This window comes from Accipiter gentilis, chromosome 28 (genome assembly GCF_929443795.1).
Source record: "Accipiter gentilis chromosome 28, bAccGen1.1, whole genome shotgun sequence".
NCBI classification, from domain to species: Eukaryota; Metazoa; Chordata; class Aves; order Accipitriformes; family Accipitridae; genus Astur; species Astur gentilis.
Window position 1 is genome coordinate 5,498,092 of NC_064907.1, and position 15,240 is coordinate 5,513,331.

The window sequence follows — 15,240 nt, forward strand, 5'->3', positions numbered from 1 at the left end:
ACGCCGTGATAGGTAAGCAGCCTTTTAAGAAAGTTTAGTCTTGAGCTGCGTGTCTGGAGAGAGAGAGAGAGAGAGAGAGAGAGAAATCCACTTGAATTATGTTAGTGTTTTGGAGGGAAGGGGCACCTGAATAAAGCTTCCTTTGGCTTTTTTGCACCTACAAGATATAACATTTGAGAATCAATTCATCGTAAGTAATACTTGGAGCGAGAGTTCTTCTGCTATGATAATCTCATTTGTGCAAATACATCTATTTACATTACAGTAAATGTGTTTACAGAATTTAAGGTAGCTGAAACGAAAACCATGGTTGCCAACAAGCTGTTGGTGTACAGGTTTTGGTAGACTTGATTGTGTGATCAAATAGTAATCTTTTACCACTTTGGGCCCAGTTTCTGCTTCGTTTCTGCCTTTTGTTTTGTTTTTTTTTACTCAAAACCAGGCAGAATTATAAAGAGCAAAAAAGAAGCTAGCAGTTGTCAGATGATTTTCCTAGAGGTGGTATATTCAAGGTGAAACTTGAATTCTGGTACGTTTGGACTTGAGGGGAGTGAAAGTCAGTTACATTTTCCGTCTAATTCTAGGCCTAGAGCTAAAAAACCACCAGTCATAACACGTCCTCTCCCTGATGCGGAGCTGCCCGATGCATTTGTTGGGACACCCGTTAACAAAATTTAGCTTTGTACCTGTTAAAGAAAAGGTCAGCTTGGGGACACAACTAAGTGGAGAATTTGAAGTGGCCCCAGCAGTGAAATGCAGAGGAATTTTCTTCTGACATGAGAATTACACATCACTTGTGCCACGTAAAATTGCATTACTCTTGCCTCAGATGGCAGGGATTTAGGAAATTCAGTGTGACATGTCACGAAATAATGAAAAAACAAGAGAAGGCCTGTAACTTGTTCATGGGCCTGATACATCAGCCCAGCAGTGAGGGTTCACCTGTATTTCTTGTTCCTTGAATGTCTTTGTTAAGTATCACCTCAGATGTCTTGAGCGCAGCATGATTTTATTTCAGGTATTTATTTATGTTCACAGTTTCAATTGTGTCTCTTCACAGATCGCTGGATTTGGTGGTTCGTCCTGTTCCTTCAAGTTCTGCAGCACAGGGTGGTAGCTGGCAGTCACCATGCAGCGCTTGTACTTCATTCATGGCACCCAGCCCACTGAAACCAAATATGCTTGGTTCCATCTCACAAAAGAATTTTTCAGGAGCATCAGAGCTGAATTTACTGGAGACACCTCTTGTGGTTAAGGTTTGTGTTTTAAAAAACAGGATCAACCAACCGAAGCAAAAGCCTGTAAACTTTGTTTCACGTGAAACCACCACAGTATTTAACACAGACCCTGTTGGATTCAGACTGTGGAATATTTTCAGCATGCGTGTGGTTATTGGACGTAGAATCCTTTTGGAAGCAGGACAAAGTTGGGAACAGTCTTGAAGAGGGAAAGTTTAGTTCTAAGTTAACTGCCGTACGCACATTGTCCCATAGCTTCGTGAAATACTTTGCTCCATGCAATAAAAACGAGTGTAGGTTATAAATTGGACTTCTCAGTACACATAGATCCTTAGAGATGCAATTTGTAGCTTAACCATCTCATTGTTTAAGTGCTCAATAGCTCTGTGGAGTTTGACTTGCATGCCTACAAGCAAGAATGTATATGCTTCCGTTTCTTAATCCACTTAAGGGAATGACAACGTAAGGGATGCCAGTTAAGCGATGTCAGTCTCTGTCAAATTCAGTGATGGCTTTTTGCAGGGATTCTACGTATTGATGCTTGTGTTAAACTCTCTTTCCATTCACCGCCATCAAACTCTCCTCATGTAAGGAAATAACAACTGACCAATCAATCTTCTTGGTGCTGCTCTTTTTGCCTTTGCCTACCTGAACAGAATAGTAGTGATCTCTCTGAATTATAACCTTTTTCTTCTTACTAACTATTGTCCATATCGTTAAGCTGGTTTCATTCTCTTCCTTTTAAACCCATTCAATACTGTAAAATCTTTTCTGAGCTGAGGTAAGGAGACCTGAACGCTTCTAGATGAAGATGTGTAGGTATGTTTACAGCAGTGTCACTTCATTCAGTCCAGTGCGTGGATTGATTAATCCGAGAAGAAAGAAGGTATCGCTGTTGCTTTGCCGATTGCCATTTCTCATGGCAGTGTTTTCAGTTGCTGTATCTGGGGTAGCATTTGAAGCTGTATGCCTTTTAGAAGAGCAGTGTAGATATGGCAAAAGTTACTGGGATGGGAGATAGCATTGCAGACAAGAAGATGCCATATCCTTGTTTCTTCAGAAAATTAATTTGAACACTAACATTTTATGTTGCATTAATAAAAAAAGAAAAAAAAGAAGAAGAAAGAAGCCAAAAGAGTCATAAGAAACATAAAACGCATGGTTTTTATACCATTAAGTTTTTTGTCCCTTTGGAAAAAGAGCAGTGCAGAGGCTAATCTTTGTCCTCTCTGCTGGTACAAAGTCAGTTTAATTTGAGCTAATACTTTAGTTGTGTGCAATGAACTTCTTGTAATCAGTTACCATCCTGCTTTATGCTTTTTGTTCATCAGAATGATGGTGAGCCTCGCTTGAGAGAGAGAGCAGTTGCCAGAAGTTCTAGATTGGACCAGTGTGGCAAGATCCTTCCTAGAGTTCAAAGGAAGCTGGCCAGAGAGAGAGCCAAGCCTTACCACTTGCCTTCATCGGTCTCAAGAGAAGGTAATTTTTAGGGGAGGGAAATACAATGGACAACTGACTACGACTTTGATCACACAAGGCTGATATTTTTTCCCCTCTTGCTTTACAGTCGCAAGACCAAAGCCGTTATCAACAGTAACAAAACAAGCAAATGCAGGAAATGTGCATACAAGTGCAACATTCATCAGTAATATATTGTCCAAAAGTGGAGAAGTAGGGGTAGGAAATGAGCAGAAAACCAGTTGCTCACGCCGTGATAGGTAAGCAGCCTTTTAAGAAAGTTTAGTCTTGAGCTGCATGTCTGGAGAGAGAGAGAGAGAGAGAGAGAGAGAGAAATCCACTTGAATTATGTTAGTGTTTTGGAGGGAAGGGGCACCTGAATAAAGCTTCCTTTGGCTTTTTTGCACCTACAAGATATAACATTTGAGAATCAATTCATCGTAAGTAATACTTGGAGCGAGAGTTCTTCTGCTATGATAATCTCATTTGTGCAAATACATCTATTTACATTACAGTAAATGTGTTTACAGAATTTAAGGTAGCTGAAACGAAAACCATGGTTGCCAACAAGCTGTTGGTGTACAGGTTTTGGTAGACTTGATTGTGTGATCAAATAGTAACCTTTTACCACTTTGGGCCCAGTTTCTGCTTCGTTTCTGCCTTTTGTTTTGTTTTTTTTTACTCAAAACCAGGCAGAATTATAAAGAGCAAAAAAGAAGCTAGCAGTTGTCAGATGATTTTCCTAGAGGTGGTATATTCAAGGTGAAACTTGAATTCTGGTACGTTTGGACTTGAGGGGAGTGAAAGTCAGTTACATTTTCCGTCTAATTCTAGGCCTAGAGCTACAGAACCACCAGTCATAGCACGTCCTCTCCCTGATGCGGAGCTGCCCGATGCATTTGTTGGGACACCCGTTAACAAAATTTAGCTTTGTACCTGTTAAAGAAAAGGTCGGCTTGGGGACACAACTAAGTGGAGAATTTGAAGTGGCCCCAGCAGTGAAATGCAGAGGAATTTTCTTCTGACATGAGAATTACACATCACTTGTGCCACGTAAAATTGCATTACTCTTGCCTCAGATGGCAGGGATTTAGGAAATTCAGTGTGACATGTCACGAAATAATGAAAAAACAAGAGAAGGCCTGTAACTTGTTCATGGGCCTGATACATCAGCCCAGCAGTGAGGGTTCACCTGTATTTCTTGTTCCTTGAATGTCTTTGTTAAGTATCACCTCAGATGTCTTGAGCGCAGCATGATTTTATTTCAGGTATTTATTTATGTTCACAGTTTCAATTGTGTCTCTTCACAGATCGCTGGATTTGGTGGTTCGTCCTGTTCCTTCAAGTTCTGCAGCACAGGGTGGTAGCTGGCAGTCACCATGCAGCGCTTGTACTTCATTCATGGCACCCAGCCCACTGAAACCAAATATGCTTGGTTCCATCTCACAAAAGAATTTTTCAGGAGCATCAGAGCTGAATTTACTGGAGACACCTCTTGTGGTTAAGGTTTGTGTTTTAAAAAACAGGATCAACCAACCGAAGCAAAAGCCTGTAAACTTTGTTTCACGTGAAACCACCACAGTATTTAACACAGACCCTGTTGGATTCAGACTGTGGAATATTTTCAGCATGCGTGTGGTTATTGGACGTAGAATCCTTTTGGAAGCAGGACAAAGTTGGGAACAGTCTTGAAGAGGGAAAGTTTAGTTCTAAGTTAACTGCCGTACGCACATTGTCCCATAGCTTCGTGAAATACTTTGCTCCATGCAATAAAAACGAGTGTAGGTTATAAATTGGACTTCTCAGTACACATAGATCCTTAGAGATGCAATTTGTAGCTTAACCATCTCATTGTTTAAGTGCTCAATAGCTCTGTGGAGTTTGACTTGCATGCCTACAAGCAAGAATGTATATGCTTCCGTTTCTTAATCCACTTAAGGGAATGACAACGTAAGTGATGCCAGTTAAGCGATGTCAGTCTCTGTCAAATTCAGTGATGGCTTTTTGCAGGGATTCTACGTATTGATGCTTGTGTTAAACTCTCTTTCCATTCACCGCCATCAAACTCTCCTCATGTAAGGAAATAACAACTGACCAATCAATCTTCTTGGTGCTGCTCTTTTTGCCTTTGCCTACCTGAACAGAATAGTAGTGATCTCTCTGAATTATAACCTTTTTCTTCTTACTAACTATTGTCCATATCGTTAAGCTGGTTTCATTCTCTTCCTTTTAAACCCATTCAATACTGTAAAATCTTTTCTGAGCTGAGGTAAGGAGACCTGAACGCTTCTAGATGAAGATGTGTAGGTATGTTTACAGCAGTGTCACTTCATTCAGTCCAGTGCGTGGATTGATTAATCCGAGAAGAAAGAAGGTATCGCTGTTGCTTTGCCGATTGCCATTTCTCATGGCAGTGTTTTCAGTTGCTGTATCTGGGGTAGCATTTGAAGCTGTATGCCTTTTAGAAGAGCAGTGTAGATATGGCAAAAGTTACTGGGATGGGAGATAGCATTGCAGACAAGAAGATGCCATATCCTTGTTTCTTCAGAAAATTAATTTGAACACTAACATTTTATGTTGCATTAATAAAAAAAGAAAAAAAAGAAGAAGAAAGAAGCCAAAAGAGTCATAAGAAACAGAAAAAACGCATGGTTTTTATACCATTAAGTTTTTTGTCCCTTTGGAAAAAGAGCAGTGCAGAGGCTAATCTTTGTCCTCTCTGCTGGTACAAAGTCAGTTTAATTTGAGCTAATACTTTAGTTGTGTGCAATGAACTTCTTGTAATCAGTTACCATCCTGCTTTATGCTTTTTGTTCATCAGAATGATGGTGAGCCTCGCTTGAGAGAGAGAGCAGTTGCCAGAAGTTCTAGATTGGACCAGTGTGGCAAGATCCTTCCTAGAGTTCAAAGGAAGCTGGCCAGAGAGAGAGCCAAGCCTTACCACTTGCCTTCATCGGTCTCAAGAGAAGGTAATTTTTAGGGGAGGGAAATACAATGGACAACTGACCACGACTTTGATCACACAAGGCTGATATTTTTTCCCCTCTTGCTTTACAGTCGCAAGACCAAAGCCGTTATCAACAGTAACAAAACAAGCAAATGCAGGAAATGTGCATACAAGTGCAACATTCATCAGTAATATATTGTCCAAAAGTGGAGAAGTAGGGGTAGGAAATGAGCAGAAAACCAGTTGCTCACGCCGTGATAGGTAAGCAGCCTTTTAAGAAAGTTTAGTCTTGAGCTGCATGTCTGGAGAGAGAGAGAGAGAGAGAGAGAGAGAAATCCACTTGAATTATGTTAGTGTTTTGGAGGGAAGGGGCACCTGAATAAAGCTTCCTTTGGCTTTTTTGCACCTACAAGATATAACATTTGAGAATCAATTCATCGTAAGTAATACTTGGAGCGAGAGTTCTTCTGCTATGATAATCTCATTTGTGCAAATACATCTATTTACATTACAGTAAATGTGTTTACAGAATTTAAGGTAGCTGAAACGAAAACCATGGTTGCCAACAAGCTGTTGGTGTACAGGTTTTGGTAGACTTGATTGTGTGATCAAATAGTAATCTTTTACCACTTTGGGCCCAGTTTCTGCTTCGTTTCTGCCTTTTGTTTTGTTTTTTTTTACTCAAAACCAGGCAAAATTATAAAGAGCAAAAAAGAAGCTAGCAGTTGTCAGATGATTTTCCTAGAGGTGGTATATTCAAGGTGAAACTTGAATTCTGGTACGTTTGGACTTGAGGGGAGTGAAAGTCAGTTACATTTTCCGTCTAATTCTAGGCCTAGAGCTACAGAACCACCAGTCATAGCACGTCCTCTCCCTGATGCGGAGCTGCCCGATGCATTTGTTGGGACACCCGTTAACAAAATTTAGCTTTGTACCTGTTAAAGAAAAGGTCGGCTTGGGGACACAACTAAGTGGAGAATTTGAAGTGGCCCCAGCAGTGAAATGCAGAGGAATTTTCTTCTGACATGAGAATTACACATCACTTGTGCCACGTAAAATTGCATTACTCTTGCCTCAGATGGCAGGGATTTAGGAAATTCAGTGTGACATGTCACGAAATAATGAAAAAACAAGAGAAGGCCTGTAACTTGTTCATGGGCCTGATACATCAGCCCAGCAGTGAGGGTTCACCTGTATTTCTTGTTCCTTGAATGTCTTTGTTAAGTATCACCTCAGATGTCTTGAGCGCAGCATGATTTTATTTCAGGTATTTATTTATGTTTACAGTTTCAATTGTGTCTCTTCACAGATCGCTGGATTTGGTGGTTCGTCCTGTTCCTTCAAGTTCTGCAGCACAGGGTGATAGCTGGCAGTCACCATGCAGCGCTTCTACTTCATTCATGGCACCCAGCCCGCTGAAACCAAATATGCTTGGTTCCATCTCACAAAAGAATTTTTCAGGAGCATCAGAGCTGAATTTACTGGAGACACCTCTTGTGGTTAAGGTTTGTGTTTTAAAAAACAGGATCAACCAACCGAAGCAAAAGCCTGTAAACTTTGTTTCACGTGAAACCACCACAGTATTTAACACAGACCCTGTTGGATTCAGACTGTGGAATATTTTCAGCATGCGTGTGGTTATTGGACGTAGAATCCTTTTGGAAGCAGGACAAAGTTGGGAACAGTCTTGAAGAGGGAAAGTTTAGTTCTAAGTTAACTGCCGTACGCACATTGTCCCATAGCTTCGTGAAATACTTTGCTCCATGCAATAAAAACGAGTGTAGGTTATAAATTGGACTTCTCAGTACACATAGATCCTTAGAGATGCAATTTGTAGCTTAACCATCTCATTGTTTAAGTGCTCAATAGCTCTGTGGAGTTTGACTTGCATGCCTACAAGCAAGAATGTATATGCTTCCGTTTCTTAATCCACTTAAGGGAATGACAACGTAAGTGATGCCAGTTAAGCGATGTCAGTCTCTGTCAAATTCAGTGATGGCTTTTTGCAGGGATTCTACGTATTGATGCTTGTGTTAAACTCTCTTTCCATTCACCGCCATCAAACTCTCCTCATGTAAGGAAATAACAACTGACCAATCAATCTTCTTGGTGCTGCTCTTTTTGCCTTTGCCTACCTGAACAGAATAGTAGTGATCTCTCTGAATTATAACCTTTTTCTTCTTACTAACTATTGTCCATATCGTTAAGCTGGTTTCATTCTCTTCCTTTTAAACCCATTCAATACTGTAAAATCTTTTCTGAGCTGAGGTAAGGAGACCTGAACGCTTCTAGATGAAGATGTGTAGGTATGTTTACAGCAGTGTCACTTCATTCAGTCCAGTGCGTGGATTGATTAATCAGAGAAGAAAGAAGGTATCGCTGTTGCTTTGCCGATTGCCATTTCTCATGGCAGTGTTTTCAGTTGCTGTATCTGGGGTAGCATTTGAAGCTGTATGCCTTTTAGAAGAGCAGTGTAGATATGGCAAAAGTTACTGGGATGGGAGATAGCATTGCAGACAAGAAGATGCCATATCCTTGTTTCTTCAGAAAATTAATTTGAACACTAACATTTTATGTTGCATTAATAAAAAAAGAAAAAAAAGAAGAAGAAAGAAGCCAAAAGAGTCATAAGAAACAGAAAAAACGCATGGTTTTTATACCATTAAGTTTTTTGTCCCTTTGGAAAAAGAGCAGTGCAGAGGCTAATCTTTGTCCTCTCTGCTGGTACAGTCAGTTTAATTTGAACTAATACTTTTGACAAGTGAAGTCTTCTCTTTTGAAGATTTAGCAGGTCTTAAATTATTATTTTTTTTCATAGGGAGCTAAAGTTTTGGCCACAGCTGCTTCTGGTTTTCCTGCGTTTACTCCTCAGTCTATGCTCAGATCCAGCCTTCACACTACACCCCTAGCAACTCCTTCTGCATCTCCAGGACAATCAGTTACTCCTCCTCTACAAGCAAAGGAGCACAGAATATCTTTCAGGGAAGAGAACTTGAATGCAAAATGGACTGTTGGGGTAAGCTGGCCTGTAGTTAGTGATCTTTATAGTTAAAGGCTTTACAGACTGTGATTTGATTTAGGTTTTTTCAAGTTTTCCAAAACTCCTTATATTGAGAACTGGAATAGCAAATCAGAACGGCAGACTTGAATTTGGTCAAAAAAGGTTATGTTAGACCTTCTGTAACATCACCTGCCTGCAGGAACATATTCATAACAAATACCAGGGACCTTGGTGGTTTTTACTGCAGCATCGCTAGGCGCTGTGGTTGTTCCAAATTGCATGTGTGCAGCTTCCCGCTATACCTTTCGAAACGGTGGTATGGCAGGAAGGTAAGGAATACAGATTGAGTCAGTTGTTTGGGTTCGTTAAGCTTTGTGAACGAAACACCTCTGAAAGCAACAAAAGTCATGAGCCGCATTTACTTTCAGTCTCTCTTTTTGCAAGGACTGCGTTTCCTTAAGTTATGGTACAAATAGACTGCCGATGAAGAGAGCTGTATGGCTGTCTCTTCTCTAGCCCTAAAGTTCTCGGTTTTGCTTCTTGCCTTGCACCAGCGATAGCATTCGTATAGTTGTCAAATGAAGTCTGTCCACCTGGAAGTTGCCCCCTTCTGCTCCTCCTTTTGTTCTGTCGGGTGGCTTCCCTGATTCAGCTCGTCATGGAGTTGCCAGAGTAACGTACCAAACGGATGGGGGCATGTGCTAGTATCTACCTGTAGGAGCTTTCCGCACCTGTACTAACAAATTGTCTTAACCTGTTTTTATCGTACCTGTTATTGCCTGTTAGAAAGAGCTACTCAACTGTAAGAAGAGGCTCTCTCTCCTGTAGGAAGTTCTTAGTAATAGTGCAGCGTGGCCGGATTAATTTCCTTGTTCCACGCCACAGGCATAGTGAACGCTAAAATATGTTAGTAGTGCATACAAGCTGAAAAGGCAAGCATAAAAAAAGAGAAATCTTGGAGTTACGATTTTAGGTATGCAAAGCTCCCTCTTCTTGAAAACACAGTAGTGAACCCAATGAACAGCCTTGAGATGACAGGGTAAGCACGCACTTACAAGGCCCACTTCATCTTAATTCTCCAAGGCTGTGGAAACTCAATAAGCAGTCAACAGTGTGATTGGTTTTTACACTCCGCTTTAAAAGCCAAGATAGCGCTAGAATGAGAACTAATTTTGTAGCACCTTGCTTGAGGTGACACTTGTAAAACTGACAAATATTGGTATATATTTGTTCTTTTTTTTGTCTGGCTTTGACAAAAAGTATATGTGTGATCTTGATTGTGAACTTTCTTTTTAAAAAATAAAGGTGACGGAAGATAATAAAGCACCATCTGGAGTTTCATCTGAGCATCATCACGGAGTGGTGGAGGAAAGTAGAGATGAACCAACTCTGTTTCCTCTGAGCAATCCCGAGGAAGATGGTGCTGAAGTAGAAGAGTCTGGAGATGGTTTGGAGAAAATGGATGTCAGCAAAGAAAAGAGTAACTTCTCTGCCAGGTCAGACCAAGCTGCTTTGGAGTATCATGATGCAAAATCACCTGGCGATTTTGAAGATGAAGTCATCTTTATAGCTGTTAATCCAGCTAATTCTTCCACTGAAGAAACTGCCGATTTTGAAGAACTGGAGAAGGAGGAAGACAGTGAAATAGTTGAAGAGAAACCCTTCCCGATGGAACAACCAGATTCATCAGAACTAAGAAAAGCAGCTGGTATGTTTCCTGGTATGATAACCTAAGCTTCTGCATTTCTCGGATGACTTCAAAAGGCTAAATTACTGATGGGTGCAACAGTCCATGATGAGCATTCACAAATGTCCCAGGCACTTCCTTGTCCTAGGCTTTTAAACTTGCCACTGTGTTTTGAGTCCTTTTTTAGGTCTCGTGGACATTCTGAATGTATACTGCTTTTGGCGGGCACTTCCTGTGTGTAATTGCAGCGGAGAGGCAGCAGTGACTTGTGGGAGTTTTGAGAGGGGTGCAAGTTGAAAACTTAGGCTTCTGGTTCTGTTTTAGGGGTACTTCTGTAGGCTGCAGGTTTTTTTACAGCACGTTTAGCGTATGGTGTGCTTTGACTAGATAGGTAATTTTTTGTTGTTCTTTTGGTTTTTTTACCCCCCTCGTTAGTGCTCAGTTAAATAGTTTTCTTTGGGAAGTGAGTCTGCTTGTGTATCTGCTTCTCATTACAGCTATGCTTGCTCCTTTTGCTGGCTCAACAGCTTATGCAGCCTTTTCCAAACCTATTTCAGCTGGTCTTTGGTAATTGAGCTCCATTCAACTCATTCAAGCCAGTGCAGCTGCTGAGGATGTGTTCATATGAGCAGGTCTGCTGGCAGGTTAGAAGAGATGTCACTCACTAGGTGGTGAGCAGTGATGAAGAGCTGGGAATGACAGTAGTGCAGGAACAGGGAGAAGATGTGTAAACACAGCTACAGTCAGGATTGGACAAACAGAGCTCAGTCCGCTCAGCTCCTTATAACAGAAGTTTGCTATTCCTGGGAGAGGTATGCAAGTGTCGGAGTTCTGCGTCCGAGGTCTCGAAACAGTTTGTAGTGGGGAGCGTGTACTCCGGTATCAGTGCATCATATGCAGCCTGATTCAGTCCTAAGCCCGAGATGATTCCGGAGGATCCTGGAGAGTGACTGCTGCTCCTGAAGTTCCTCAGCTCCTCTTCTTTTTCAATAAGAGGAGTGCCCAGACAGGGGCTCCGTGTACATGGGAATTCAGACCTGGGGTTCTCCAGGTCTGAGTGTTTCTAGTAAGACAGGTCAAAACATTTGCCTGTCTGATTTTAGCTGCCCTGTGTTTGGACAAGAAATCAAGGGTGCTTTTCCTTAAAAACAATGATGAGGTCCTAATCATTAAAGAATAACCTTATGAAGAAAGTTTGTCATTGCCGGACTATGGTACAAAGAGTTCTGTACAATTTCAGTACTCTGGAAGCGTTAGAGGGCAGTCAGTATAGCTCTTGTTTGGCCCGAGCTAGCAAAATTATCCCAGTCCTGCGTACTGTCTGCAAAGGTAATTGTTGGATCTGGAGGAAGCAGACGGCAGAAACAAAGAAGAAAAGGAGGAGGGTGTTTCTAAAATTTGGCCTGTTGAGAGAAAAACAGGCTAGCAAGCAGTTGGGTTTCAACAGCACCAGTCAATCGCTAGAGAAAAGAACGGGAGACGACCTTAGATGCATTCTTGTAGAAGAGGGCAAACGAAATCAAGAGAGGAAAGAAGCATTGCTGGGATGAGTTAAATATCCAAAGAGAAATAAGAAAAACTTATGACCCGATTTTAAGAAGGAGGGATGTTTCGTGAGGTTTTTATGTATTAGGTCAGTAACATATCAAGTTGAGTTTGTAAACAGAATGTCAATGGCCATGCTGTTTTCTTGACGGAAATTACGCGTCAGACTTCTTCTTTTACTGGAAAGAAGAATTCAGACCTTCTGTGCATTTGAAGTCTTGGTAGCGTTGTTTTGTTAGGTCACCATCCTAGGTGAAATGCGTTGCCGGCTCTCTTGAAAATCATATGAGCATTTTAAAAGAAATGATGTTACGTGCAACAGGGAAGTCACCCATCTGTCTGTTTTTGTAGGATTTGTGGAAGAATCAAATGCTGAACGTCTTACCCTTCCTGAGGATGGTAAATGGTTGTTTCAAGCTGCTGAGGCTGCTACTTCTGGGACTGCAAGTGAAGGGTAAGTTTATGAAATCGAGACACCTTTAGGTTCACACAACGTGTGACTGCTGGCTTTCCTGTGTTTGAAAACTATGATTTTTGAGCTGGTATTGGTTCTCTCCTGTGTTCTTAAATACAACAGGTTTCCTGTCCCTTTCTGTCTGTGGACAGAACTAATGTGGTGTGAATAGAAGTGAAATCGATGAGCTGTCAGTTTGAACCTTTTTTCTCAAATCATTGCAGACCCCAAAGTAGTGGGCTGAGGACTTCATTCAGCAGGCTGTATGCACCTTTCTACAGTTTGAGGGGGCTACTAAGCAGATACTGTGAAGAGAAGCCCTGCTTTTGTCGGAATGTTATGTCGGTGAAAATTACACCTGAGATTCCTGTAACTTTAGTGGGTTTATTGCGCGGCTTGAATACTTTCTGGCAGTATTTTATACACTTAATTTCTATTTTCTGTGTGTGGTCAATTAGCATCTATTTGTTTCTGGAAAGGGAAGCAGTTTTCTCACCAGGTACTTGAAAAGCTGCAACTGCTTAGTGAGAGACGTTAGCGATGAAATAACCCTTAATTTCACATGGTAACTTACAGTGGCACACACTTTTGTTCAGTTGCTTCTAGACCTTGAGTATGGCAACTGCACTCTTTCTACAGAAGACAAATAATATATTATTCTTTAATACAACTCTGTTGTTATGTTATTATCCAGTGTGAGGTAGCTGGGAAGAATGTTAAGTACTTGATTCGTTGCACAAGATGAGTCGGGAATTGAATGTCGATGTGTTGGTAAAGGAATTTCTAATTTTTCTTAATTTTTTTCTGTTTGGAAACTTGAAGACTTTACAGTGAGAAAGTAATTTGTAAAGCTCTTCAGGGTTTGTCTGAAGCTTTATGATGGATTTCTCTCTTTCTGTTCATGCAGTGAAGCAAACCAGCAGGAGTCCAAAATGTCCTCTTCATCAGCAGAAAAAGCCATACCAGTTGCAACAAACCCACAGCTTTCTGAATCCCTGCAGGCAGAGGGTGAATGTACGTAACAGTATGTGGGAGATGTTATGCGAGTTAAGGTAGCTGAACGCCTCAAGTAAAACGTGCAGTTTGCCATAGCGCTACAGGCGTCTCAGACTGTAGTAGTACTAGCATGTTACTGCTACCTTTCATTAAACCGTAGAGAGAAGAATACCCTCCTCAGAGAAAGTCCTTGTAGAAAATGCATAGCCAATGTTCCTGTTCTGGATAAAGGTACTGAGAACACTGGTAGAATGTAAAATATTAGAAGGAGAGATCAGTGTTTATTTCGGTGTTGTACATCACTACTAATTTGTGTGCTATGGGATCTGCTGCTTGAGTTACTATTTTGAAAGATGATGCATCCCTCACTATTCCGGCTGTGAAGAATAACTAGCTGCCAGGTAGATGGTTCTGGTTTCTAGCGTTTGGGGAAAGCCCGATGTATGTGGCAGGATGGAGAACTGTATTCTTGGCTCCTGCTCCCTTGTTACTTCCTGTTGCTTAAACGCATCTCATTTATAGAGCAGTTAAGTTAAAATCATATAAATCTCTTCCAGCCGTGATACGTATCCTTGACAGCGAGGATGTGGTCAGTACTCATTCAGAAAACTGCCTTGAGGGGAAGTGTGTGGATTTACCTGAAGAACGTAACCCAGAAGCAGCTGAAGATGAAGGAAACGTTCCTTTTCCACAGGAAGAAGTAACTGTTTCTAACAATCTTCCTAAAACTGAGGAAATTAATGTAAGTAAACTATTTTCCCATTTTCTACAAAAGAGAAAATACCTTGCAAATTGAGGACAGTCCTGTCTAACTGACAATTAGAAGGCACGCAAAACCCTCTCAGTTTCTTCAGCTGGGTAACACAAGTCCAAACCTCGTTGGGTAAGGGCAGATAGGTTTTTCTCCTATGCATTTGCTGTACCTATAACACAGAATAGAACCTGCCAAGACTTGGGCCTTTGAGAGCTGTAGGAGTGCCAAAACCCACCTAAATATTCTTTAAAATCACCGTGCCGTCATTTGGTTTGCTAGACTGTAAATGTTTCTTATTTGACTTAAAAAAAGAAATAGTTTTAATGTTAAAGACCAGAAGAAAAGCTGGGGAGCGCAGCGTTTCAATACCGGAGGCTGTTTACCAAATGACAAAATGACGTGGGAACCAAACTCATTTTCAGAATGATTTGGGTGCTTAGGTCCTTTGCTATTTGTTCCTTATTAACATAAAGAGAATTCCCAGTAATGAGTTAATTTCAGTGTCAAGATATTTCCAGCTACCTAAAACTCTTTTTGTGTGTGTGTGAAAATGTGGGGGTTTTAACATCTCAACTTTGTAAAATATGAATTTTAAAAGGTTGTTCACAAGGGCTGAAAATCAGAGCCGGAGATTCCTCAGTTGTCGCAGGTTGTCCCCATTGTTCTCACTTCTGCTGGGGCCGAGGAGTGATTTGGATTCATTGTGGATGTCCTCTAAGTAGCATATAGAGTATGCTGTCGATTTCCTGTAGGGTTGTTCTCACAGGAATTAGTAATAGTTAGAGTGAAATACAAACTGAAAGGTAGGCGTAGCACAACTAGATTGGTCTCAAGCAACAGAAGATGCTTTTCGGTGTCCCAGATTTCAGATGAAGTTGAATAGGCAGTCGCTTGCGTAGCTCGTCTCGGCTTTGGGGTTTAGGACAATGCTCTAGGGAAGATGATTATAGACTTGGGAATACATAAATCACGCCCTTATGGGAGTAAATGGAAAATTTGTGATGGGAAGAAGGGAGCCGGCATGTGAGACGGTCACAAAGCTGCTGCAGCCATTCCTGTAGCAGTAGAGTGAAGGTTTTCCTGTTTTCGTTATGACTGGTTCTTACTGAGCTATACGTAAAGGTGTCTTTTTGGCTTGTCTACCTTCACTGAATTTAGGA

The 15,240-nt window shown here is 41.1% G+C and overlaps 1 protein-coding gene across 1 annotated transcript in view; it reads left to right on the forward strand.

The window, feature by feature from the left end:
- The window catches only part of LOC126051815 (protein ELYS-like), a 42,251-nt gene that overhangs the window by 23,570 nt on the left and 3,441 nt on the right, over nucleotides 1-15,240 (forward strand). Inside the window, exons 24-32 of the mRNA XM_049831504.1 lie at nucleotides 2,806-2,956; nucleotides 3,531-3,609; nucleotides 5,202-5,228; nucleotides 6,951-7,148; nucleotides 8,462-8,659; nucleotides 9,950-10,352; nucleotides 12,228-12,330; nucleotides 13,238-13,344; nucleotides 13,884-14,068. Coding sequence (XP_049687461.1) covers nucleotides 2,806-2,956; nucleotides 3,531-3,609; nucleotides 5,202-5,228; nucleotides 6,951-7,148; nucleotides 8,462-8,659; nucleotides 9,950-10,352; nucleotides 12,228-12,330; nucleotides 13,238-13,344; nucleotides 13,884-14,068 — 1,451 coding nt within the window. The remainder of the gene's footprint in view (nucleotides 1-2,805; nucleotides 2,957-3,530; nucleotides 3,610-5,201; nucleotides 5,229-6,950; nucleotides 7,149-8,461; nucleotides 8,660-9,949; nucleotides 10,353-12,227; nucleotides 12,331-13,237; nucleotides 13,345-13,883; nucleotides 14,069-15,240) is intronic.